Source organism: Hyla sarda, chromosome 1, assembly GCF_029499605.1.
Source record: "Hyla sarda isolate aHylSar1 chromosome 1, aHylSar1.hap1, whole genome shotgun sequence".
NCBI lineage: Eukaryota > Metazoa > Chordata > Amphibia > Anura > Hylidae > Hyla > Hyla sarda.
The window spans coordinates 386,122,769-386,148,935 of NC_079189.1; the positions used below are offsets into that span (position 1 = coordinate 386,122,769).

General features: G+C 39.0%; 1 protein-coding gene across 1 annotated transcript in view; it reads left to right on the forward strand.

The window, feature by feature from the left end:
- LRRC2 (leucine rich repeat containing 2) overlaps positions 1-25,655 on the forward strand; it is a 394,574-nt gene extending 368,919 nt beyond the window's left edge. Inside the window, exons 6-9 of the mRNA XM_056552234.1 lie at positions 11,318-11,463; positions 12,816-12,968; positions 18,011-18,147; positions 25,525-25,655. Of these exons, the coding sequence (XP_056408209.1) occupies positions 11,318-11,463; positions 12,816-12,968; positions 18,011-18,147; positions 25,525-25,574 (486 nt within the window). The 3' untranslated portion in view covers positions 25,575-25,655. The remainder of the gene's footprint in view (positions 1-11,317; positions 11,464-12,815; positions 12,969-18,010; positions 18,148-25,524) is intronic.
- The last annotated feature ends 512 nt before the right edge of the window (positions 25,656-26,167 follow it).

Genomic DNA, 26,167 nt, shown 5'->3' on the forward strand with positions numbered 1-26,167 from the left:
AATTGGTTTTTAAAGCCAGGAAAAGAATCAAGCAAAAGAGGATTAGAGGAAGATGAACACTCCTGTTTGCGCTCACGTAGACTTCTATCTAAACAGACAGCTAACGTCATGGCTTGGTCAAGGGTGTCAGGAGTGGGGTAAGTCACCAGCATGTCTTTTAATGTGTCAGATAATCCCAGTCTAAACTGACAAACCAAAGCTGGGGTGTTCCACCAAGAAGCCACATACCACTTTCTAAAGTCTGCAAAATACTCCTCAATGATTCTGGGACCCTGTACACAGTTGAGATTCAGCATATGCAGCACAGTCTGGTTCTGCGTACAAGAGCCCCAATCCCGCAATTAGTGAATCCATGGAGGTCAACTCAGGGGCATCAGGACCGAGGGAAAATACTCATTCCTGGGGACCCCCTTGCAAAACATAATAACTCCCACTCTCTGGGCCTCAGTGCCAGAAGAGTAAGGTATCAGACGAAAGTATAACTTACATCTTTCACAGAAGGTCTTAAACGTTTTTCAGTTACCCGAAAAACGATCCAGGAGACTAACTTATGGCTCCATGGGAGCTTGGATAGAACCAGATGACACCTGGGTACGAGCAGACTCCAACACCTGGATTCTAGCTAGAAAACTCTGGATTAACTGCTCCTGATCTAGCAGTCTCTGAGTCAAGGTCTGAACGGAGACAGAGAAGACTCACACTGCTGAAGTCTTTCAGCTAAATCCTGTGTCAAACCCTGCATTTTCTCTACCAAAGCAGACATAGCTTCCATAGCAGGAGCAAGGCAAATGCAGGTATGCTGGCCTGCGAAAATGTAGCGCATGGGCAGGAAAGAGTGACGCCCTGAACTCACTTGCTCCCACTTCCACTGCCTACTTGCGTACCCACCCTAGGCGATGGGTCCACAACCATGGTGACAGTCCCTGCCTGAATAAGTGCAGGGAGTAAAATATCAACAAAATAAACTTACAATACAGATGGAGGTCGGGACACTGTAAGGATTAAAACACACTAACAGAAATAATAACTAAACATACACCCACAATATGTCACAGTCCACAAGCCGAGTCAATACCAAAAGATAACAGAAAAGCCAAATCACAGAAACAGAAGAGGAGTTTGAGAGCAGAGCCAACTGGTCAAATATCCAGAAATACAAGCTACAGTACAAATGCTGGGCCCGTGCCTGGATGAATACTGAGGGTTTAAATTGTGAGCTAAGCGGGTGAAAAGCCAAGGATCATCTGACCATCCAGAAAACAGGACATTTCCACAGTTACCAGAACAGCAAAAGACCTCAGTGCAGATTAACTCTTTGGGTCATTACAACTGGTATGCATAAAATTGTCCTTTTCTTACCCCTATAACTTTTTTATTTTTCTGTATACAGGAATGTGTAAGGGCTCATTTTTTCCGCCATGATCTGGAGTTTCTAGCAGGACTTTTTGATCACTATTTATACATTTTCATCTGATATATGTGATAATGATAATGTGATTAAAAATCTGTATTTTTGGTGTTTGTTTTTAGTTTTATGTCATTTACTGTGCGGGATCACAAACATTATATTTTAATAGTAAAAGAGGAGATAGGTAGCTTGACTAGAAACAGAAAAATAGGGGTGGTGTCAGACGAGTAGTGGTGTGAATGAGGTTGTGTATCCTATGCAACCTGATACTAATAGACAGAAAATGGAGGGAGTGCACAGTCCTCTAATCTGATCTTATTAATATATGAATACATTTTTTCTTGTATTGCTGTTTAGTGGAAATGATGCTGTTTTATTTTGTATATATTTATATTACGAAATATACAACAAATAAATATTTTACCAGTGTTGGTTATGTAAAATCAAACAAGAATACTTATAAAATGCATAACTGTATAAAAGATAAACGTGTCTAGTTAGATTAAAAGAGTCAGAAATGAATATATTTATTATAATAGTATGATTGTATAAAAAGTATTAAAAAAAAAGTGTTGTGTAATATTCAGCTTTAGGGCCCTTGCAGCTGTTCTCATACATGTATACACTAGTGTATCTGCATCTAAAATATATAAAAAAAATATATATATTGCTTAGTATTTTACTCTATGGCTCATAATGTAATTGTACATGGAATCCACTGTGAAAAGAAAAAATATATACAGTGGGGCAAAAAAGTATTTTGTCAGCCACCAATTGTGCAAGTTCTCCCACTTAAAAAGATGAGAGAGGCCTGTAATTTTCATCATATGTATATTTCAACTATAAGAGACATAATGAGAAAAAAAATTCACTAAAATCACATTGTCTGATTTTTAAAGAATTTTATTTGCAAATTATGATGGAAAATAAGTATTAGAAATACCCCATAAATGACCATTATAGAAACTGCACCCTTCAAGGTATTCAAAATGACATTCAGAAAGTTTGTTAACCCTTTAGGTGTTTCACAGGAATAGCAGCGAAGTGAAGGAGAAAATTCAAAATCTTCATTTTTACACTCGCATGTTCTTGTAGACCCAGTTTTTGAATTTTATTAATGGGTAATAGGAGAAAAAGAAAAATTTGTAACCCAATTTCTTGTGTAAGGAAATATCTCATATGTGGATGTAAAGTGCTCTGTGGGTACACTAGAGGGTTCAGAAGGGAAGGAGCGATGGGATTTTGGAGAGTGAATTTAGCTGAAATGGTTACATGGTTACATTTAGGAAGCGCCTATGGTGCCATAACAGAAAAAAAAAAACACATGGCATACTATTTTGGAAACTACCCCCCTCATGGAACGTAACAAGGGGTCCAGTGAGCATTAACACCCCACAGGTGTTTGACTACTTATCATTAAATTTGGATGTGTACATGAAAAAAAAAAAACGTTTTAACTAAAATGCTGGTTTTCCCCAAAATTTTTAATTTTTACAAGGGGTAATAGGAGAAAAGGCCCCCCAAAATTTGTAACCCCATTTCTTCTGAGGATGGAAATACACCATGTGAGGATGTCAAGTGCACTGCGGGCGTACTACAAAGCTAAGAAGATAAGGAGCGCCATTGAGCTTTTGGAGAGAGAATTTTTTGGAATAGAAGTCAGGGGCCTTATGCATTTACAAAGCCTCCCATGATGCCAGAACAGTGGAACCCCCCCCCCCCCCACACACACACACACACATACACACACACACGTGACCCCATTTTGGAAACTACACCCCTCACAGAATTTAATAAGGGGTGCAGTGAGCATTTACACCCCTCTGGCGTTTGATAGATCTTTGGAACAGTGGGCTGAGCAAATTAAAAATTACATTTTTCATTTTCATGGACCACTATTCCAAAAATCTGTCAGACACCTGTGGGGCATAAATACTCACTGTACCCCTTATAACATTCCATGAGGCATGTATTTTCCAAAATGGGGTCACATGTGGGGGTCCATTGTTCTGGCACTATGGGGGCTTTGCAAACACAAGTGGCCTTCAATTCTGGACACATTTTCTTGCCAAAAGCCCAATGGCACTCCTTCTCTTCTGAGCATTGTAGTTTGCCCGCAGAGCACTTTACATCCACATATGGGGTATGTTAGGCTTTTTTTTCCTATTTTTCCTTTTTTTTTCCATCCAACTGTAATGAAAATTTGTCAAACACCTGTGGGGTGTTAAGGCTCACTATACCCTTTGTTACATTCCGTGAGGGGTGTAGTTTCCAAAATAGGGTCACATGTGGGTATGTATGTGTTTTGTGTTTATGTCAGAACCGCTGTAAAATCAGCCACCCCTGTGCAAATCACCAATTTAGGCCTCAAATGTACATAGTGCACGCTCACTCCTTAGCCTTGTTGTGTGGCGGCAGAGTATTTTACGCTTACATATGGGGTATTTCCGTACTCAGGAGAAACTGCATTACAAATTTTGGGGGTCTTTTCTTCCTTTTACCTCTTGTGAAAATAAAAAGTATGGGGCAACACAGGCATGTTGGTGTAAATTTTTTTAATTTTTTTACACTAACAGTCTGGCGTAGACCCCAAAATTTCCTTTTCATAAGGGGTAAAAGGAGAAAAAGTCCCCCAAAATTTGTAAGGCAATTTCTCCCGAGTACGAAAATACCCCATATGTGGCCTTGAACTGTTTCCTTGAAATACGACAGGGCTCCAAAGTGAGAGAGCATCATGCACATTTGAGGACTAAATTAGGGATTGCATAGGGGTAAACATAGGTGAATTCCATGCCAGTGATTCCCAAACAGGGTGCCTCCAGCTGTTGCTAAACTCCCAGCATGCCTGGACAGTCAGTGGCTGTCCGGAAATGCTGGGAGTTGTTGTTTTGCAACAGCTGGAGGCTCTATTTTGGAAACACTGCCGTACGATACGTTTGTCATTTTTATTGGGGGGGGGGGGGCAGTGTAAGGGGTGTATATATGTAGTGTTTTACCCTGCAGCTCAAACTTGAAGCAGGAAACTCATTGTAAACCCCCCCATGTAAATGTACCCTGTACATTCTCCAAACTGTAGCCCTCCAGCTGTTGTAAAAGTACAAATCTCAGCATGCCCAAACAGCAAACAGCTGTCTGGGCATGCTGAGAGTTGTAGTTTTGCATCATCTGGAGGAATACAGTTTAGAGACCACTGTATAGTGGTCTCCAAACTGTAGCCCTCCTGATGTTGCTAGGCAGCTCACCGGCTTCCGTAGTCTTCACCTGGGAGCCAGCCGCACATCATCGCCGCCTGCTGCTGCCGCCGATCGTCACTGCCGCCGATGGTAAGTGACCTCCGGCGCCAGTCACAGGACAGTTCCCCCATTCTGCCCAGACTACTGTGGGTGGGCAGAATGGGGGATCCGAACATTAACCGCCCCGCCCCCGATCTGCTTTTGGTCGGTTGTTTCTGACCGACCAATAGCAGAGATAGGAGGGGTAGAACCCCTGCCACCTCACTCCTATCCCTTCAGGGGGATCGTGGGTGTCTTGGACACTCCCAATCCCCCTTATTTTCCGGGTCACCGTAGACCCGTATGACCCAGAATTGCCGCAGATCGCCGGTTTGAATTGACCAGTCTCAGGACCCATCTGGGCAGTTGCACGGGATTCCTGCTGATAGATATCAGCAGTCATCAAAGTCCCCGCCCGGCACGCGCGGTTACCGAAATTCTTATGGGCGTACAGGTACGCCCTGGGTCCTTAAGTACCAGGAAGCCAGGGCGTACCCATACGCCCTAGGTCCTTAAGGGGTTAACCGTCATCCTTTGCTAACATTGATCACAGTTTTAAAGTGAAGTCTACCACCAGTTTTGGAAAAATTAAACCACTGCTATTGCTGAATAGAGGATTGCATTGTGTAATGAATGATACCTTTAGTATCTTAATATGCAAATGAGCTCTTTGCTGCAGATGGGGCGTGACTGTATTTCAAGGAGCAATATTATACCTGCTTGGGCAACCCCCAATTCTTCCTATAGGCCTGACCTAGTAGAAAAAGAATGGGGAGATAGGAGAAGTCTGAACAGGCATAGTGGTGCTCCTACAGATACAGACATGCCTGCACTGCTCCAAAACTGGTTGTAGACTCCTTTTAAGAATTAAGTAGCTGACATTGTCCATACAGTTGTCAGAGCCATCACCCACATTTATTCTGTAGCCATAACCTCTGTACCCATATGATTACTGGGACAAACATGTACGTCACTATACAACGGTTTTCTTCCACATTAGATATATATTTTGTGATGTGGATACAAACTTTGATCCTTCAAGTAGTACAATTTTTCATTCTAACTACTACATCTATCATCTACATACTATCTATCAGTCCATATTTTTCTAAACCTTTTTAAGAGACATAACTTTGCATTGCACGTCTAACTGACGTACATTTTACATATTTATGTGTTTGCACAGGTTTTCTAATATCATGTTCCCATGAGAAGGTTACATCCTGCATTGATATTTGCTATTTATAAATATTTAAAAAGTATATAACATTATGTTAAGCGCATAGAACATCACCTACTGTGTTTACAGCAGCTGTGGGTTGGCATTATTTCACATACCGTGTACTAATAAGGTGTGCATAATGGATGTGCATGTAGTTATAGCTGGGTGTACTTTTAGTTTTTTTTTTGTTTTTGTTTTTTATATATTGACATTCAGACCTTTAGTTTTGTTTAATGCTGTGCAGCCAAGCTTTTCATGCTGAAACCATAAGCAACAAATCTTATCAGCAAATCCCTTTCAATGGCACAAAATAGAGCTGAGCAGAAATGAAAATACACCCATTAATCAAACACCTAGTTCAAGTCAGGGGCGTAGTGTCCTTTGCTTTCAACGGAAACTAACTGTCGAAGAGAAAAGGAAATCAGAGGTGCTTTTTAATGGCAAAGCTATAGTTCTAAAATTATTAAGATAAGAAGCAATTTGAAAGCCTAGCAACTAAAGATGACAATAATGATTTAATATAACAGTGGGAGCTGTTGTGGAAGGCGTAAATGCACTGTAAAACATAGCATTCTAAATGGAACTTAAATAAAGGCCATGCACTTCTCTGTTCAAAGTCAGATAAAGGGAAGTCAGAAACAAACGTTGTATGAATGAATTCCAAAAGATAAAAATAGGTTACAATGATGTCTTACAATGGACAATATTCACAGCCCACCAACAATGAGAGTATCTGCACAGTATAATAGTAAGGCTTGGGCTTTAAAAACACATTAGGTCTACTTATGTTAAGCATGGGTTATAATTCTCAAGCACTCTTCCACTTTAGCCACTAATTTAAAAGTCTAATGGCATACATTTCATACAATGTATGACAATAGTGTTCAGACTATTGAAAAAATAAGTACCCTTTGCAGATGTGTTTTTTTTTTTTTTTTGGTGAAATATAGAAACATTTCATTTGGCTTATATCAAAAGTTAACTATATCAAAGGTATATACCTTATATTATTGAAACTAGCTTTATTAACAATCAAATGATATAGCTGGCATCCAAGCACTTATTGATGCGATGGGCAGGAATAAAAGCATAGCACATACTACTAGACTTAGTACTTTATAGACTTTCTTGAGCTTAAGTAGAGGTGCTTATATAGCGTGAATCTCTGGGGAATTTAATTGCATATGTATGTGTTAGTGCTGCTGACCTTTTATAAGATAGAGGGGCCATTGCCTATCTAAAGCTAAAGTACCCAAGGTACAACTGCAGCATTTGACCCTTAATTTCACTACAAGCTCAGGTATCAATCTTTTCCTTACAGAAAATGGTACAAGTACATTACCATACATAATGCTGGAAATGAGCAATATATAGTGATAAGGAATAGGCTGTGCCCCCTTTGGTCCCCATTTTTCAACATTAGACATTTCACAGTTTTAGAAATACTACTGTATTTAAATAAAGGATAACAAATCAGGTACAAATGTAACTAGTTCCTGTTTGGTAACCCACTTGGCCTTACTGTCCAGTTAAAGGGGTACTACCGGCCTGACAACTTATCCCCTATCTAAAGGATAGGGGATAAGTTGCCTGATCGTGTGGAGTCCCGCCGCTGGGGACCCCTGCGATCTCACACGTAGCATCCCGGTCATGATGACGGGGCCGGTGATCGTGGCATCACAGCTCTGCCCCCGTGTGACATCACGCTCCGTCCCCTCAATGCAAGTCTATGGCAGGGGCGAGAATTACATTGAGCGGGCGGAGAGTGACGTCACATGGGGGCGGAGCCGCGACATCACGATACTCCAGCCCCGTGATCAGCAGTCATCAGACCCCGAGCGATGTTCGATCCGGGGCCTGATGAGAACGGGGTGCTGTGTGCGAGATCCCCAGCGGTGGGACCCCGCACGTTCAGGCAACTTATCCCCTATCTTTTAGATAGGGGATAAGTTGTCAGCACGGTAGTACCCCTTTAAACCCAAAACAACAATAAGGCATTTAGGAATGAAAACCAACATGCCAAGGGTTAAGGCTCACTGTACCCCTTGTTACATTCCTTGAGGGGTGTAGTTTCCAAAATAGTATGCCATGTGGTTTTTTTTTTTTTTGCTGTTCTGGCACCATAGGGGCTTCTTAAATGTGACATGCCCCCCAAAAACCATTTCAGAAAAACTCACTCTTCAAAATCCCATTGTTGCTCCTTCCCTTCTGAGCCCTCTACTGCGCCCGCCGAACACTTGACATACACATATGAGATATTTCCTTACGCGAGAGAAATTGAGTTACACATTTTAGGAAGATTTCTCTCCTTTTACCCCTTGTAAAAATTCAAAAACTGGGTTTCCAAGAACATGCAAATGTAAAAAATGAAGATTTTTAATTTTCTCCTTCACTTTGCGGCTATTCCTGTGAAACATCTAAAGGGTTAACACACTTACTGAATGTCATTTTTGATACTTTGAGTGGTGCAGTTTTTATAATTGGGTCATTTGTGGGGTATTTCTAATATGAAGGCCCTTTAAATCCACTTCAAAACTGAACTGGTCCCTGAAAAATTCCGATTTTGAAAATTTTGTGAAAAAGAGGAAAATTGCTGCTGAACTTTGAAGCCCTCTGATGTCTTCCAAAAGTAAAAACATGTCAACTTTATGATGCAAACATAAAGTAGACATATTGTGTATGTGGATCAATGTATAATTTATTTGGAATGTTTATTTTCCTTATACGCAGAGAGCTTCAAAGTAAAAAAAAATGCTCAATTTTCAATTTCTTCATCAAATTTTGGAATTTTTCACCAAGAAATGAAACAAGTATCGACAAAATTTTACCACTAACATAAAGTAGAATTTGTCATGAAAAAATAATCTCGGAATCAGAATGAAAGGTAAAAGCATCCCAGAGTTATTAATGTGACAGTGGTCAGATGTTCAACTTTTTAAACAGATGTTCTAACTTTTTAAACAAAATTAGTATGTTTAAAATTGCCCTATTCTGACTGTCTACAACTTTCAAATTTTTTCGTGTATGGGGCTAATTTTTGGTTCCGTGATATGTAGTTTTTATCCATATCAAGAAGAAGGCAGAAGGCAGACCAGTGAACAACATCGCAGCAGAGGACTGGGAGCAGGAAAGAGAAGCCCTTGATTCATCATATACATGTGACTACACCGCGGGTGGTCTGATGAATACCCCCGAGACCCGCAGATACTTCAGATGCCGTAATTGGCATTGATCACAGCATCTGAAGGATTAATGGTGGGCATCAGTGGAATCAGGCTGATAGCAGCTGGAGCTCACATGCTATGTAGCGAGCACTGCACCTGCACACGCTTCATAGCCATGCCGTAAATGTAGTGTGTACTGCTCCTGCACACACTTCCTAGCTGTGCTGTTAATGTACGGACCTGTGCGCGAAGTTACTTGATGCAGTGCCATAGATTTACATGGGGTGGGGTTTACATGCCTTAAAGGGTACCTATCATCAAAAAACTTTATATATGTTAAAGATTTATGCCTAATGAATCACTTTCTAATAGGATGTTATTAAGAAATTTAATCACTTTTATGTTTATTTTTAATGTAAGAAAACTCACCACTAGGGGTCTCCCTGGCAGTCCTGGCCGCAAGGGTTTGTATTGATTTCAGACTCATGGCATGAGTCACAAACTGCAGCTCCCCGTGTGTCAATCAGAAAGGTGGGAGTGAGCGCTGTGCTCAGTACCGCGTTGCCCTGCATGAAGAGTGGATTGCAGCGGTACAACCCCCATCCCCACCCCGGTGCTTGCAACTTACTATGCGGCCGCAGCACTATACTGTAAGCTGGCTGCAGCACCCCCCACCCTGGTGCCTTAAACTTACAATACGGCCGCAGCGCTATATTGTAAGCTGGCCGCAGCTTGTTTACTAAGCCTATTACGTGGTTCTGTATGAGATGTTTAATACTTTTGTCATTCATCAGCTGCCCATGCAGCATGTGATCAGTCAACGAACAGGCGTTTGCTTACCATCAGCTTATTGTTTGCATGACAAGTTGTACTTTTTATTAGCAGTATTTGACTATATAATGTATTGCAAAGAAAGAAAAAATGTGGAGTGAAAAAAAATATTTAAACAAAATGCAATTTTGGGGAGCAATCATTTCACCATATGGTAAATATAACATGTTAACTGAAGTAAAAATTCTTTGCATCACAACTTTTTTTTTTTTACTTCTACAACTTATTTAATAAAGAGTCAATAGAGTATCAATATGGAGTAGTTGCCATTACATTTGGCAAGAAATGAGATAATTTGATATTGTAGAAAGTACCTTTATTGTGCAGAAACTAGGTTGAAAACGGTAATAAAAGCATGCATAGAGGGGAATATACTAGCAGAGAGATTGAAGGTAAAATTTAATTAAGGTGAGTAGTGATAGACAGTAAGTGAGACTGGATGATGTGTGGTGAAATATCACTACTAGAGGTAGTAAAGTTAAAAGATAAGATGAGTCTAGGGCTCAATAACCAGTGGAAGAGATAACAGAATCAATGCTACTTCCAGACTGGTAGATAATGGCATGCAGGATATTGTCAAACTTAACTTTGAAAAAAATGATCAGGTATAAGTGTGAACAGATTTGGTAGTGTAGAAGGCACTGCTTCATTCAGGGCACTTTACAGAGTGTCTTTATAATGTTCCATTTTAGGAAGCAGGAAGAGATGGACTGCATAGCAGGCAGAAAGTTTGAACTCTGGATTGGGAACAATTCAAGTAAACTGATTGTTGTAAGCATAAGCGTGGAATTAAATACCAACAGACACCAACACAGGAAGAAATGGTGGGAGAGTCATTAAATGTGTAAATGGTAAGGTTTGAGAAGATCCAGTACAGGGCCAAATCACTGATGAGAGAAGGGAATTTGTAACAAGTAGGAAGTGATTGACAGTGTTGGAGTTGGAGGGCAGGTCTACAAGGACAATGTTGTGGGTCTTTGGCAGTTAACAGATCAGTGACAGTGAAACATATAATTATGGAATTATTTAATACTGCGTTCAGTATGAGCATTGTTTATGAGTACAGTACATATTTATATATATATATATATATATATATATATATATATATATATATATATACATACATATATATATATATATATATATATATATATATATATGTGTGTGTGTATGCATATTGATATTATATTACAAGCCACATGATATGAAGTGTAACATTGCAAATCTTTGTAATCTGAAGCACTGTGGAATATAAAAAAGAATGGGCAACCCTAAAAACTTGCAAAGTTTTAAGAAAACTTAAATAACAAGGAATAAACTTTGTTTTGCTTTAAATATATAAATTGTGATCTTCTTTAACAGAATGGACCATTAGTACAACCCCTATTGTCACAAACATTTGTTGTTTCTTTTCCAGTTGAGTAATTTGAAAAAGGTCACTTTTGCTGATTTGTCAGCAAACAAATTCTCTTCTATTCCAATTTGTGTCTTACGGATGTCAAGTTTGCAATGGTTGGACATCAGCAGTAATAACTTAAAGGATCTTCCACAGGACATAGACAGGTAAATGATACTCTTCTCAGAATCTGTGCACTCATGAGATCCAGCTTCATAGTTTTGATTGATTTGCTAACACTATTAACTGACATACAGAAAACATAATAAGATGCATGCATAAGAAAGAAATGTGTGAATTCTAGTTCTATTTATTCTACTAACATGTTAAATGACAGTAAGGATGGCTACCAAATAAGGGCACTGTAGTACCTACTGTAATTAATGAATATTGTCATTGTAGCAAAGTTAAAGTAAACAAATTTTAAAGGGAACCTGTCATCACTTTAATGCTGCCTGAACAATGAGTCATCAGAAGGTACCCAGTGGCTTCTGTCTGCTCCGCTTGCCTTCATACAACTCTCATTATATCTAATCAGAGAGAGAGCTATCAATTGAGGACAGTGGAGTGGGGAGAAGCCGTTGAAAACCACCCCAATGAATTGTGGTTCGAAACTGGCGCACAACCCGACAAAACATGTCGGGTTTGCAATAGTAAATGAGGGCGATTATGTTTTGACTAAAATTTACCATTTACAAATACTACAATTTGTTATGGATAAAACAATGTAAAATCACTTATTTATATTAGCTTCTGACTAACAAATGGGATCTGAAAGAATTATAGAAAGACAGGAGGATACTGGCAAATCATTTTTGCTAAACCATGGATATTTGTGAAATATCTTTAAGAGGATAATGTATGACCTAAGGGCATATGGACAATAGAAGCAGACCATGCAGTTGCTAAGGGGCCCTTGGAGAGAGGGGGCCCAGCCCCAGTTGTTCCCCCATTCCTTTTTCTGTTGGTATAAAGCTGCGCATAACTCTTCTTTCCAGCTTTGTGCATTTTCAATAAAGTAATGGAGGGTTGAATTTACCAATGGTATATGGAAAGCATAAGAAAATAAAATCTAGGCATCTCTGTCCTGGGGGTCAGTATTAGAGAAAATATTTTGACATTTGCTATGTGGACCTTCACTCCTACATATTCCACTAGTTAGACACTGTAAACCTTACCTTTCTTTTGTATAGCACTGTATTCTTGGAAGTGGTCCAATATCAAAATAAGATACAGTAATTCACACACAGACCTTGCTTGAATTAACTTCTTGCTTTTGCAGTAGATTCAATCCAAACCTGAAGTAAAAACGTTTAATTATTGTAGTTAAGTATTTCAAATTTTACAATATTGTGGTATATTTTTCAGGCATTTGGTAATTTAGTAGAATACCAGTGAGGTAGAGCAGTGGGGTCAACTACTAATACGTCATTATCTACAGATTTATGCAGTAAAAAACAGACACACTGACCACATCCTTGCTTTTTAGATTGATGTAAGAATGTGTTTAATTTCACAGATTAGAAGAACTTGAGACCTTACTGATGCAAAAGAACACATTTACCTATTTGCCGTTTGGACTTATCAATCTTTCTAATTTGAAATTATTGGTCGTCAGTGGTGACAGCTTGGTTGAAATACCCTCTGCACTTGAAGACAATCCCTCCTTGAAGTAAGTTGTGCTGACAAAATAAGAGAATTGTTTTATTAGGGCTTTTTATTTTGCAACGCAAAGAGTGTTAACTTTGCATAATTTTCAGAAGTGTGTTTGGCTTTTGAAAATTTTGGGATGGCACCAAAAGCTAATCTTTTAACAACAAGTATACTTGGTATTACTTGGTGGTGCTAAACCTTTGAAAATATGATGCTAATAGCACAAAAAGCCCAACCATGCCCTAACCACACCCCTTTAAAAAAAAAATTGGCAAACAGGGCGCTAAATCAGGTGCTAAATATCTGAATATGTGGTGCTAATAGTGTGCACCACATTTTAAGCAAATGTGGTGGAGCTAAAGCAAAAAAAGTGGCGCTTAATTCTTTGAATATCCCCCCCCCCCACAATATTTTATACAACATTTTACTAGAAACTTACTAGAGATCAAATAAATAAATAAATAAATATAAAAACACAAGAGACATTGCATTTCCCTTATTGTGCCAAAATAGTAAAAAATAAATATATATATATATATATATATATATATATATATATATATGCTGCCGAATCTGTTTGTGCTATATAAATATTATAATTATAATCATACTGACCCACAGAATAAAGCTATAATGTAACTTAAAACATTTTCTTTGCTAGAAAAAGAGTTAATGAAAATTAATTAATCAGATACATATACCCAAAATGGTGGCATTAAAAAGAATTGTTCCACAAAAGATAAGCCCTCAAATGGGTATATGGATGGAAAAATAAAAAAAGTCACTTGACACTTGGAAAACAACAATGAAAAATCTGCTTTAGCATTAAGGCCCAGAAGACCTATCGGTAAAAGGGGTTAAAGTGGAATCATTAGCAATTTCCCAAGATTGACTGTAAGGTCTTTCATGCAATACCAGATAATGTTTTCAAGGCATCTTTTACTTTTGATAGTGGGCACTGTGGGCATTTAACTGCAGACAACATTAGACATTATACCTCTGGAAGATCCATGGAATGTATTAAACCATAATCAAAAAGACAACCTAGTGGGTCATGGTCTAAGTCCACCTTCTAAGCCTGTTAAGGGAGTTTCCTGACATTTGACCATGTGATTTGTATGAAAGGGAAATTTCACAGATGGCTTTAATCAAAGAGCATTTAGCACAATTTTGGAAACTAGGTGCCTTTTTTTACAAAGAACAAGTTGTGATGTGTAATATGTGAAAATGCATTTGATGCCATGATTCATTAGTTATAGATGTATTCCCATGTCCCAAAATTTATGAATTGTCCTTTTTATCTGATCCGCCATCGGGTTATATTTGAAAGAAAATATAAAACGATCCACTATTTTTCTTCTCCTGTGTTCATAATCTCCTGTAAAGAGGTCTTGTCTTTCCATCTTTTCTACCTTTCGTAAACTTTCTTGTAGAATTTTTTTTGGGTACCCTCTCATACTGAGCTGGGTTACTAGTTCTTCTGCTTTTTCCCTGAACACTTCATTGCTGCTATTTATTTTTTTCAAATGTAGAAGTTGACTATATGGAATCGCTTCTTTCACGTGGCTAGGATGATAGCTGTCATAGTGTAACAGCATATTAGGTGCAGTGGATTTAAAAAAAATTGTAAGCACTCCTTCTTTTATCACCAATTTCACTTGAATGTGAATAACATATTTACGTTATTCTCCTCATTGAAGTATTTTAAGAAGCTAAAGAAGGCTTCTTCTGTCCCTCTCCATGCCATGAAGACATTGTCCACATATTTGGCATGGAGAGATATGAATCTGGAAAAAAGATTTGTTTCCCTGAAAATGATGTCTTGTTCCATGTCTGCTAGAAAAATGTTTGCAAAACTGCAAGCTACTAGTGTACCCAGAAGCTTGGAACAGAAAATATATCAACTTTCCAAGAAGGAAGTCTGTTTGTTCTGGACGGTTAAATCCTTGGATTCATATAGTCAATCCAGGAGAGTGCCAAGAGGCCTGAGAAGTTATAAAGAGGCCTCGCAATTGCAGGAAGATTCTGACTTCCAAGCGGACCTGTTCCTTCGACAAAACAAAGTAGAATGTGAGAATACAACAACAGAGCTTTGTAAAGCCAAGCAAGAGTTAAAAAAAAAAAGATGACAGAAGGCCAATACCAACAGTATGTACAAAAATTTGAAAGAAAATGTATCCCAATACAAGTGGAGATTAAAGAGAGAAAAAAAGATAAATTTGTGAGGGAAAGGCACGACTTTGAAAGAAATAAAGTCTTTTCCTGGAATAAAGATAAAAGAGGTGCTCAAAATAGAAGGAGAAGGAGGTCAATGGAAGGAAAAAACTAAGATTATTGGACCACCGACACAGAGACCAGCTCTACAGAGAAATCTGCTCCTGCCAGTGAAATTGCACAACCACCATCAAATAGTCAAGTCCCTTTAGGGGAAGGAGACACAGAGAGCGAAACAAGAGGAGGAAAGAAGACATCCGGAGCACATCGCAGGCAAGTCACATGGAACTAATAAATAAATAATTTATCAGTGATTAATCTCTCTAGTGTTGATTTCAATGAAGATTGTATCAGTCTCCTGTTGAAGGGTCCGAACTTCTGCATTCCTGAGAAATGTAATCCAGTCCAGTTTGAAGTTGACTTATATAAAGGAGTCAGGAAAATTTACCCCCAAAAAATCTTCAGAAATAAAAACACCAATTCCACATCCAGTGAAGCTGTTGAAGGATAACTACCCATGGCTATAGGACCTTTGTTTTTTTTTGTTTTTTTGCAGAACCATTTATCCAAAGGAGGGATATTGAGAATGTTTCCATTCAAGCTAATCTGGAACAGTCTGTCCCTGGAGAGGTAGACATAGAACCAACTGATGATTGCCCCCAAGAAGTTAAAGCCTTCACTGTAGGGACACAGTCTACCTTTTCACCCAAAATTCAAGTACAAAGTAGCCTTGATGTGTTCACCAAGTTGGTGCAAAAAGAAGTTAGAGCACTAATTTACCCTCAATAACCTGTCTGAGAGAGAATTCAGAGCAATGAAGTGGCTAAGGTCGAGAAAGAATATAATCATTAAAAAAGTAGACAAAGGCAGTAATGTCGTTGTGATGTCAAGAGCTTATTATGTAAGAGGCTGAAAGGCCACTTAAGAACATAGAGTTTTATTTACCTCTGCATCAGGCCCCAACTTATAGCATCACTAACAAACTGAACAATTTCCTGAGAAGAAGTGTGGATACCGGAATGTTGTCCTGAAAACATGTGGAAAAATGTATTCCCTCAAATCTAAAAGTCCCACAATGGTACTTTCTGCCAAAAACTCACAAATCCCTAGATTCCCTCTCCACCATCCCCCACCCCCCTGCCTCCCACCCCCGGCAGGCCAATCTTAGCTGGCATAGGAAGTGTCACAGAGCTGTTGTCCCAGTATTTAGACTGACTGCCCAGCCCCATGCTAGTGGACTTTCCATTGTATCTAAAAGATACAAACTCTTTTTTACATCTAAAAGAAGACCATACCTGGGAATCTGGCATCCCGTTTGCCACCATAGATGTTGAGACTTTATATACTCGTATACAAACCAGAGATTCAGGCACTTAGAAGGTTTTTTAAGACTAGCAGGAAAAACAGAAAAATATTCTGTTTGTGATGCTCTTGAGCTAGTCCTAAGTAATAACTGCTTTAAGTTTGGCTCTGAGTGGTATATTCAATGCTCGGACACTGCGATGGGCACACCAGTAGCTTGCAGTTGTTGCAAACAATTTTCTAGCAGCCATGGACATAATTTTCTGTGAAAAAATCCTTTTTCCAGATTCATATCTCTCTATGACAGATATGTGGACATTGTCTTTATGGCATGGAGAGGGACAGAAGAAGACTTCTTCAGCTTTGTAAAATACTTAAATGAGGAGAATAACGTAAATATGTTATTCACATCCAAGTATGATAATGAAAGATTTGAGTTTTTGGATGTGGAATTGGTGAAAAAAGAAGGAGTGTTTATAAAAAGTTTTTAAAAACCCACTGCATCTAATATGCTGTTACACTGTGGCAGCTATCATCCTAGCCACGTGAAAAAAGCGATTCCGTATGGTCAACTTCTACGCTTTAAAAAAAAATTATATCAAGTGTTCAGGGAAAAAGCAGAACTACTAACCCAGCTCAGTATGAGAGGGTATACAAAAAAGTTACTACAAGACAGTCTACGAAAGGTAGAAAATGTGGAAAGACAAGACCTTTTGACATGAGATTACAAACACAGGATCGTTTTATATTTTCTTTCAAATTTAGCCCGATGACGGATGAGATAAAAAGGATAATTCATACATTTTGGGACATAATAGCAGACGAAATTGAAATTGATTCTGAAGGTCTGAATAAGCCTATTATTGCTTTCAGACATAGCAAGAGCCTGAAAATGTATTATTTAAAAATGCTTTCAGACCCCAAAGTATAGATAAAAAGTCCAAGTGGCTTACCACCAGCCAAATTGGTCTCAATTCAGCGGCTTGATGCCAACTGTTACTCGCCGCCATGACACCGGGCTAAATGGACTCTGATTGTTAAATAAAGATTACTGACACAGACGGGTGAGTGTAATCTCTTTCCTACTTACCTTGGATTGCCTTTCAGAAAGATGTCCTTAAGCAATTTATAGATATTGGAGAGTCATATCTATCCCAAGTGCCAAGCAAGTCAGCAAAGAGCCCTACCCTTTCCTCTTTACCAAAATCTCTTACAAGAGAGGTAAAAAAAAAAAAAAAAAAACACAGGGTTGTAGATATTGGAGACTTTATTGAGGGACTTGGGTGGAATTTCTGTACCATTTGAGACCGAGAGAGAGAGAAACCCTTTTTGCAAGTCTAAGAGATCTCTCGCTGTACTGAATAAAACCTCTTTTATAGCACGAACTCTACAAGGATGTTACGCATAACAACTATCACATTGTTCAGTTGCAGAAGATCACATGTGTGTGTCTACTGCGTTCCTGTAATAACGGTGGTGATTCATGGACAATGTTTAGATAAAGAAAAATATCAGTAAATCCAAATTATTGTATTCTTTTCTTAGATATATCAAGCTACTTGATAATCCCATTGAAGTAAATGAAAACTTAGATATTGAAAATGAAGATGAAAATAATCAAGACCAGCTACAGTTTGAGAAAGAATTTATGAAAGCCTACATTAAAGATCTTGTTAAAAGAGGTAAAATACATCAAATATGTATGTACTTAGTGGTTAATTTGTATTTCTTTTTATAGAGAGACTGCTAAGAAATTGCAGTGATATTTATTATAGCAAACCTAGTAAAAAATATTCAAAAGTAAAAAAAAAAAAATGATCACTTATTAAAGGTTTGACAAAAGTAAACTGATCACCAGTATTTTCGCTTTATAAAAGTAGTGCATGGTGCCCATTTAACCCCTTAAGGACCAATACAAGTAAACTTGTACACCCCTTAACCCCTTAAGGACACATGATGTATGAGAACGTCATGCGCTTTCCCGGCCCCCCGAAGCCATCTGGAGCAGAGCTGGTGCCCGATGCCTGCTGAAATTGATCAACAGGCATCGCGGCATATCGCCCAGGGGGGTCATGATGACCCCCCATGTCGGCGATGGCCGCAGATCGCTGTACAATTCTGCCCAGCGATCTGTGGCGGATTCCGGGTCAATCGGGTCAGAGACGGCCCCGAAAAGCCATAGCCAGCAGGGGTGAGGTGGCACTGGTGCCACCTCACGATCGCCCTGATTTGTCGGCCGGATTACCGGCTGACCAATCAGGGCACCTGCTGCGGGTGTCACCGCTCTGCCCCTCTACCGGAGCACGTGAGTGGGTGCGGGAAGAGGACCCCGGCAGCTGGGGACCCCGATCCCCGGAATCAATGTTGGGATCGGGGCCCCAGGAGCAGCGGCGGTGGCGACGAGGGACTGACGTGTGCGGAACAGCAAAAAGGGCATGCTGGGAGCTGTAGTTATGCAACAGCAGGAGGCAGACCACCACAACTCCCAGCATTCCCTTATGGGCATGCTGGGATTTATAGTTTTGCAACAGCTGGAGGCACATTTTTTCTATGGAAAAGTGTACCTCCAGCTGTTGTATAACTACAACTCCCAGCTTGCACAATCAGCTAAAGTGCATGCGGGAGTTGTAGTGGTGCATCTGCTGGTTGCATAACAACAACTCCTAGCATGCCCGTTGGCTGTCGGTGACTGCTGAGAGTTGTAGTTTTGCAACAGCTGAAGGCACACTAGTTGTGAAACACAGAGTTTTTTTTTTTACTTAACTCAGTGTTTCATGACCGGTGTGCCTCCAGCTGTTGCAAACTACAACTACCAGCATGCACCGTACATACTGGGAGTTGTAGTTTTGCAAAAGATGGAGGCACGCTGGTTGTGAAACACTGAGTTAAGTAGCAAACCAGTGTGTCTCCAGCTGTTGCATAACTAGAATCCCCAGCATCCCCAGCCAAAGTAGTATGCCTCCAGCTGTTGCAAAACTACAACTCCCAGCATGCACTGATAGACCGTACATGCTGGGAGTTGTAGTTTTGCAACAGCTGGATGTCTCCCCCCCTTGTGAATGTACAGGGTACACTCACATGGGCGGAGGTTTACAGTAAGTATCCGGCTGCAAGTTTGAGGTGCGGCAAATTTTCTGCCGCAGCTCAAACTGCCAGCGAGAAATTACTGTGAACCCCCGCCCATGTGAGTGTACCCTAAAAACACTACACTAACACAAAATAAAATAAAAAGTAAAAAACACTACATATACCCATACCCCTACACAGCCCCCCTCCCCTCCCCAATAAAAATGAAAAACGTCTGGTACGCCACTGTTTCCAAAATGGAGCCTCCAGCTGTTGCAAAACAACTACTCCCAGTATTGCCGGACAGTCACTGACTGTCCAGGCATGCTGGGAGTTTTACAACAGCTGAAGGCACCCTGTTTGGGAATCCCCGGCGTAGAATACCCCTATGTCCACCCCTATGCAAGTCCCTAAATTGAGGCCTCAAATGCGCATGGCGCTCTCACTTTGGAGCCCTGTCGTACTTCAAGGCAACAGTTTAGGGTCACATATGGGGTATCGCCGTACTCAGGAGAAATTGTGCTAGAAATTGTGGGGAGTATTTTCTGCTATTACCCTTTAAAAAAAATTTAAAATCTTTGTGAAACCAAGCATTTTAGGTAATTTTTTTTTTTTTTTACATATGCAAGTAGTGAAACACCTGTGAGGTATTAATGTTCACATTACCCCTTGTTACGTTCCCCGAGGGGTCTAGTTTCCAAAATGGTATGCCATGTTTTTTTTTTCTTTTTCTTGCTGTTCTGGCAACCTAGGGGCTTCCTAAATGCGGCATGCCCCCAGAGCAAAATTTGCTTTCAAAAAGCCAAATGTGACTCCTTCTCTTCTGAGACCTGTAGTGCGCCAGCAGAGCACTTTTCACCCCCATATGGGGTGTTTTCTGAATCGGGAGAAATTGGGCTTCAAAGTTTGGGAGTTATTTTCTGCTATTATCCTTTTTAAAAATGTAAACATTTTGGGAAACCAAGCATTTTAGGTAATTTTTTTAACATATGCAAAAGTCGTGAATCACCTGTGGGGTATTAAGGTTAACTTTACCCCTTGTTATGTTCCCCAAGGGGTCTAGTTTCCAAAATGGTATGCCTTTTTTTTTTGCTGTTCTGGCACCATAAGGGCTTCCTAAAGGTGACATGCCCCCCAAAAACCATTTGTCGCTCCTTCCCTTCTGAGCCCTCTACTGCGCCCACCGAACAATTAACATAGACATATGAGGTATGTCCTTACTCGAGAGAAAAATTGGGTTTCAAATACAAGTAAAAATTTTCTCCATTTTAACCCTTGCAAAAATTCAAAAATTAGATCTACAAGAACATGCAAAATTTTACCCCTTGCAAAAATGAAGATTTAGAATTTTCTCCTTCACTTTGCTGCTATTCCTGTGAAACACCTAAAGGGTTAAAACGCTGACTGAAAGTCATTTTGAATACTTTGGGGGGTGCAGTTTTTATAATGGGGTTTGTGGGTATTTCTAATATGAAGACCCTTCAAATCCACTTCAAACCTGAACTGGTTCCTGAAAAATAGTGAGTTTGAAAATTTGGTGAAAAATTTGAAAATTGCTGCTGAAGTTTGAAGCCCTCTGGTGTCTTACAAAAGTAAAAACTCATACATTTTATGATGCAAACATAAAGTAGACATATTGTATATGTGAACCCAAAAAAAAATATTTTGAATATCCATTTTCCTTACAAGCAGAGAGCTTCAAAGTTAGAAAAATGCTAAATTTTCATTTTTTTTCATCAAATTTGGGGATTTTTCACCAAGAAAGGATGCAAGTTACCACAAAATCTTACCACTATGTTAAAGTGGTATATGTCAAGAAAAAACAGTCTCGGAATCAGAATGATAACTAAAAGCATTTCAGAGTTATTAATGTTTAAAGTGGCAGAGGTCAGATGTTCAAAAAACGCTCTGGTCCTGAGGTGTAAAATGGCCTGGTACTTAAGGGGTTAAAGGGGTACTCCCGTGGAAACCTTTTTTTTTTTTTTTAATTAATCAACTGGTGGCAGAAAGTTAAACAGATTTGTAACTCACTTCTTTTAAAAAATCTTAATCCTTCAAGTACTTTTTAGGAGCTGTAAACTAAAGAGAAATCCAAAAAAGAAATGCATTTCCTCTGATGTCATGACCACAGTGCTCTCTGCTGACCTCTGCTGTCCATTATAGGAACTGTCCAGAGCAGGCGAAAATGCCCATAGCAAACATATGCTGCTCTGGACAGTTCCTAAAATGGACAGCAGAGGTCAGTAGAGAGCACTGTGGTCATGACATCAGAGGAAATGCATTTATTTTTTGTATAGGGTCACATAGAGAGCATATTTCACACCATGATTGCCCCCCCCCCCCCACCCCCCCGGCAGTCACAAAGGCAAGATCACTGCTGCGGATGGGTAGCTCAGTGTGTCCGCTCATGACTGCTGGTGGGAAATCCGCCGCTATGAGTGGACACGCAAAGCTACCCAGCCGCAGCAGGGAGCTCACTATTGTGAATCCTGGCGGGCATCCACAGCATGTAATATGCTGCGAATGTGCGCCGTGTGATCCTACACATTATGCATTTTTATTTTTCGTTATATATTTTTTTAATAAATGTATTTTTATTTTTAATTTTATTTTTGTTACACTATTACAAATTTTTTACATTGTTTTACACTTTTTTTTACACTTATTGGCCAACATTTATCATTGTCTTTAGACAGTTTTTTGTGTCTACAAAAGGCACAAAAAGGCGCAAGCAGGGTTTATTTGCGCCTTTTTTGCAACTTTTTGTTTACACATTTCTGCTAATTTTGAGTTGCAATCCACTGATTTCGACAATACACATGATGTAGAAGGGATTTATGAACTGTGCCTTTTTGTAAAAAGGTGCAAAAAAGGCGCAAAGCCACTGAAAATTCTCTAAAACTACACTATCCCAGACCTGGCGTAGCTTTTTAGTGTATGTGAAGAGAGAAATTTGAGAAAATGTTTACCTGCTCAAAATTTATTAAATGCTCTGTGAACATTTAATAAATTTGGTGCTCCTACACATTACCAGCACACAAAAAAAGGTGTAAAAAATGCTTCACTTACACCTGCAATGATAAATGTGGGCCATTGTTTTTTCATTTCTTTTTTTTACATTTTTATTTATTTTATATAACTTTTTTACACTTTTTTTTTATGCTTTGGAATACTTAGTATTCCAAAGCATTGCAGTTATATGCTGCCTGTCACGTGCCTCTGGCACATCCTGACAGGCAATAACCTGGGCAGACCTTGGGGTCATTGTAAAGACCCCCAGCTGCCCAGGTAACATGCAGCACCCTGCATTCATTGCGGGGTGCTACAGGAGAGAGACAGAGGGAGCCCCTTCCCTCTGTCAAAACTCCTTATAGCTCGCGGTCGCTTCAGACCACGGCTGTAAGGGTAAAACTGCCAGGACTGAAGTTTACTTCGGCCCCGGCAGTGCGTCAGGCCCCGCCTGCTGGGGATCACACACAGCACACCATAATTTCGGTGCGAGATGCGTCAGGGGGGCAAAGGGAGCTTCCTCTGTCAAAACACTTACAGCCTGCGGTTAATTCCGACCACGGCTGTAAGGGTGAAACTGCCAGGACCAAAGTTTACTTTGGTCCTGGCAATGTGGCAGGCTCCCAGCTGTATGTTACAGCCGAGTCCCTGCCACGATCTTGTGGGTGCACTGGGCAGTACCCACGAGAACCATGGAAATGTATTCTCGTCCTGGTGCGGGAACGTGCATCCTGCCTGGATGTGTATACATGTCCATGGTTGTTAAGGTGTTAAATTAATATTATTGCTTTCAATGGCTCAATAGCTTTTAATCGCTCAAATGATGATACATAATTTTCTTTCCATTTCTGGCATAGTAAGACAAAATATCTGAAGAAACATTTATGTGTCTATCAGGACCAATCTATCAGGACCATTAAAAAAACTAACAAAACATATTAGAGTAGTGTGCCATAAAACCTTGGGAGGGATTCGGTCTAGTTTAAAAAAAAAAAAAAAAAGTATTGAACCTCCCATGAAATTTAATAAGTTCTTGTTCAGAGCTAGTCCAGATGATTAGGATGTCATAAATGTAGAGAACGTAGGCAAAGGGTTTGATGGAGCAGGATGCCAGGAAGTTAGTTTCCAGTTTTGCCGTAAAGATTTGGCGTATTGTGGTGCCCTTTTGCTGCCCATGGTGGTTCCACTGCATCTCCAGGAATAGTTATGCGTGAGTGTAAATTTTGTGAATTGCAATATAGACTCTGAGGCAATCCCTTTACTTTCAAGATATTCCCAGCAAGCCATCAGTGGGAATGCAAATTCATGACACACTGAAAATCAGACTGAATTTCTCCCAAGGTTTTATGGCGCACTACAACATCTGAGGAATCTGATCCAGAAATAAGGGGGTATCAGGTCTCTTGGGATTACCAATAGTGTTGAGCGGCATAGGCCATATTCGAATTCGCGAATATTCGCGAATATATGGACGAATATTCGTCATATATTCGCGAATATTCGCATATTATTTATATTCTCGTTTTATTTTCGCATATGCGAAATTTCGCATATGCGAAAATTAACATATGTGAAAATTAGCATGTATGAAATTCGCATGCTAAACATTCGCATATGCGAAAATTAGTATACATTAATTTTCATATATGCGAATTTTCGCACGCCAGTCTCACACAGTAGTATTAGAGCCTTCTTTACACCACACAAGCTGGAAGCAGAGAGGGGTGATCACTGTGATGTGTACTGTGAAGAAAAAAAAAAAAAAAATTTAAAAAAAAAATGAAAATTCGTAATTACGAATATATAGCGCTATATTCGCGAAATTCGCGAATTCGCGAATATGCGATATTCGCGAATAATATTCGAATTGCGAATATTCGCGAGCAACACTAATTACCAACAATTAAGAGACCGTAAAACTCTCACTCTCATGTTTGCTTATATGTAGACTCAGGAAGGATTTATTTTCCAAACTCAGTTCTTAAATGTTTATTTATTTTTTTGTATGTGTAAATGTATGTTTCTTTAGATATGTTGTCATACCATTCCAGAAGAAGAACATTTAACAGATTTGAAAGCTTACCATGTAACATCATTTGATTTATTTTTGTTAGCCAATAAAAGGTATCATAACTGCAAGACCGCAATTTTTTTTCCCCTCTGAGAGCAATAATATTTTTTCAACTGGCTAACTCGGTACCAAAGCCTTGAATTTTCATTTCATTTCAATTAATGCATGATAATAGTCTTGCAGAGTAAAGCTAGCCTAGGTTCACACAGCATTTGACTATCCTTTCAAATAATCATTTTTTATTTCAAATGGATCTGTTAGGGGGATTGGAGATTGAGCTGTCAGATGAAATTTCTGATGGATTTTTCTCTGAAAGGGATTCTTCAGCTTACATGCAGGCTAAAGAAGCAAAGCAAAAATCTTATTATATAATTTTTTTTTTTTTTTTTTTATCCCAAAATATATTTTTATCATAAAAAAAAAAAAAAACACAAGAGGTGTCTTAAGTGGCAAATCAGAAAATAAAACAAAAAAAACTAAATTAGGCATGGGCTGCAAAATAGTAGAAAGTATTCACTTTTAGAAAACAGAATTCCAAAAGACTATTTTTTTTTGGGATCAAAACACCCCCAGTAATAAAAGGGTTATATTGCACCTCTAATTCTTTTGTCAATGAATATCATGTAGCACAGTGTTACACTTAGATGGACACTTTAAACATCTTAGTCCACTATACAGCACTTTCCTGGAACTGAATTGTCTTGGTTATTTGGAGTCTGAAATGCAGACACCATTGTGACTGAGACAATCCATTCTCTGTAACTGTACATATTATCAGTCTAGGTGAACCTGTGAGTATTTTCATCTTAATCATCTATAACTATTTTTGAGCATTCAAACCTTTGTTAAACTCCAAAGAATCCTTTTAATATTTCTTTGATGACAATTTGATCAATGTTGTTCTTTTTTCCAGATTCTGCACCCAGCTATACCACAAAGGTGTCTCTTAATTTACAGATTTAAGCAAGAGAAAGTGGTAGTCCAAAGAACAACTCCATGCCGGTGCCTTCCATCCAAAAACTCTTCCTTTACAGTTGTCTTTACAGGTTTTTTTGTCATTTAGTTAAAACATTGTTACTATTACTAAAATATTTTACGTTAAGTATGATTCCTGTTGATGTTTATTATAGAATATCAGATGTGTAATTGACATACAAAATAAATAAATAATAAATTCTTAAATATCTGCATAACTGATATTTACGGTAAGTATACACAGGCATCACATTAGTCATGAATATGATGAAAAGCTATAAATTCTAATATTGAAGATATTGTTGCGATTTTATAAAAAGTAAAACTATAAAAAAATATAAATTAAAAATATAAAAAGAGTGACATTATATTCAGGTATATTTCCTACTCACATGGATACTTGATTGATAGATAGGGAGAGAGCGTTGATCCAGGGATTTATTGCCATATTTGGAGTTGGGAAGGAATTTTTACCCCAGTATAAGTTTTTTTTTTTTTTTTTGCCTTCCTCTTGATCAACTCAGTAGGGACACAATAGGGATATAGGTTGACCTTGATGGACTTTTTCAACCTTATTAACT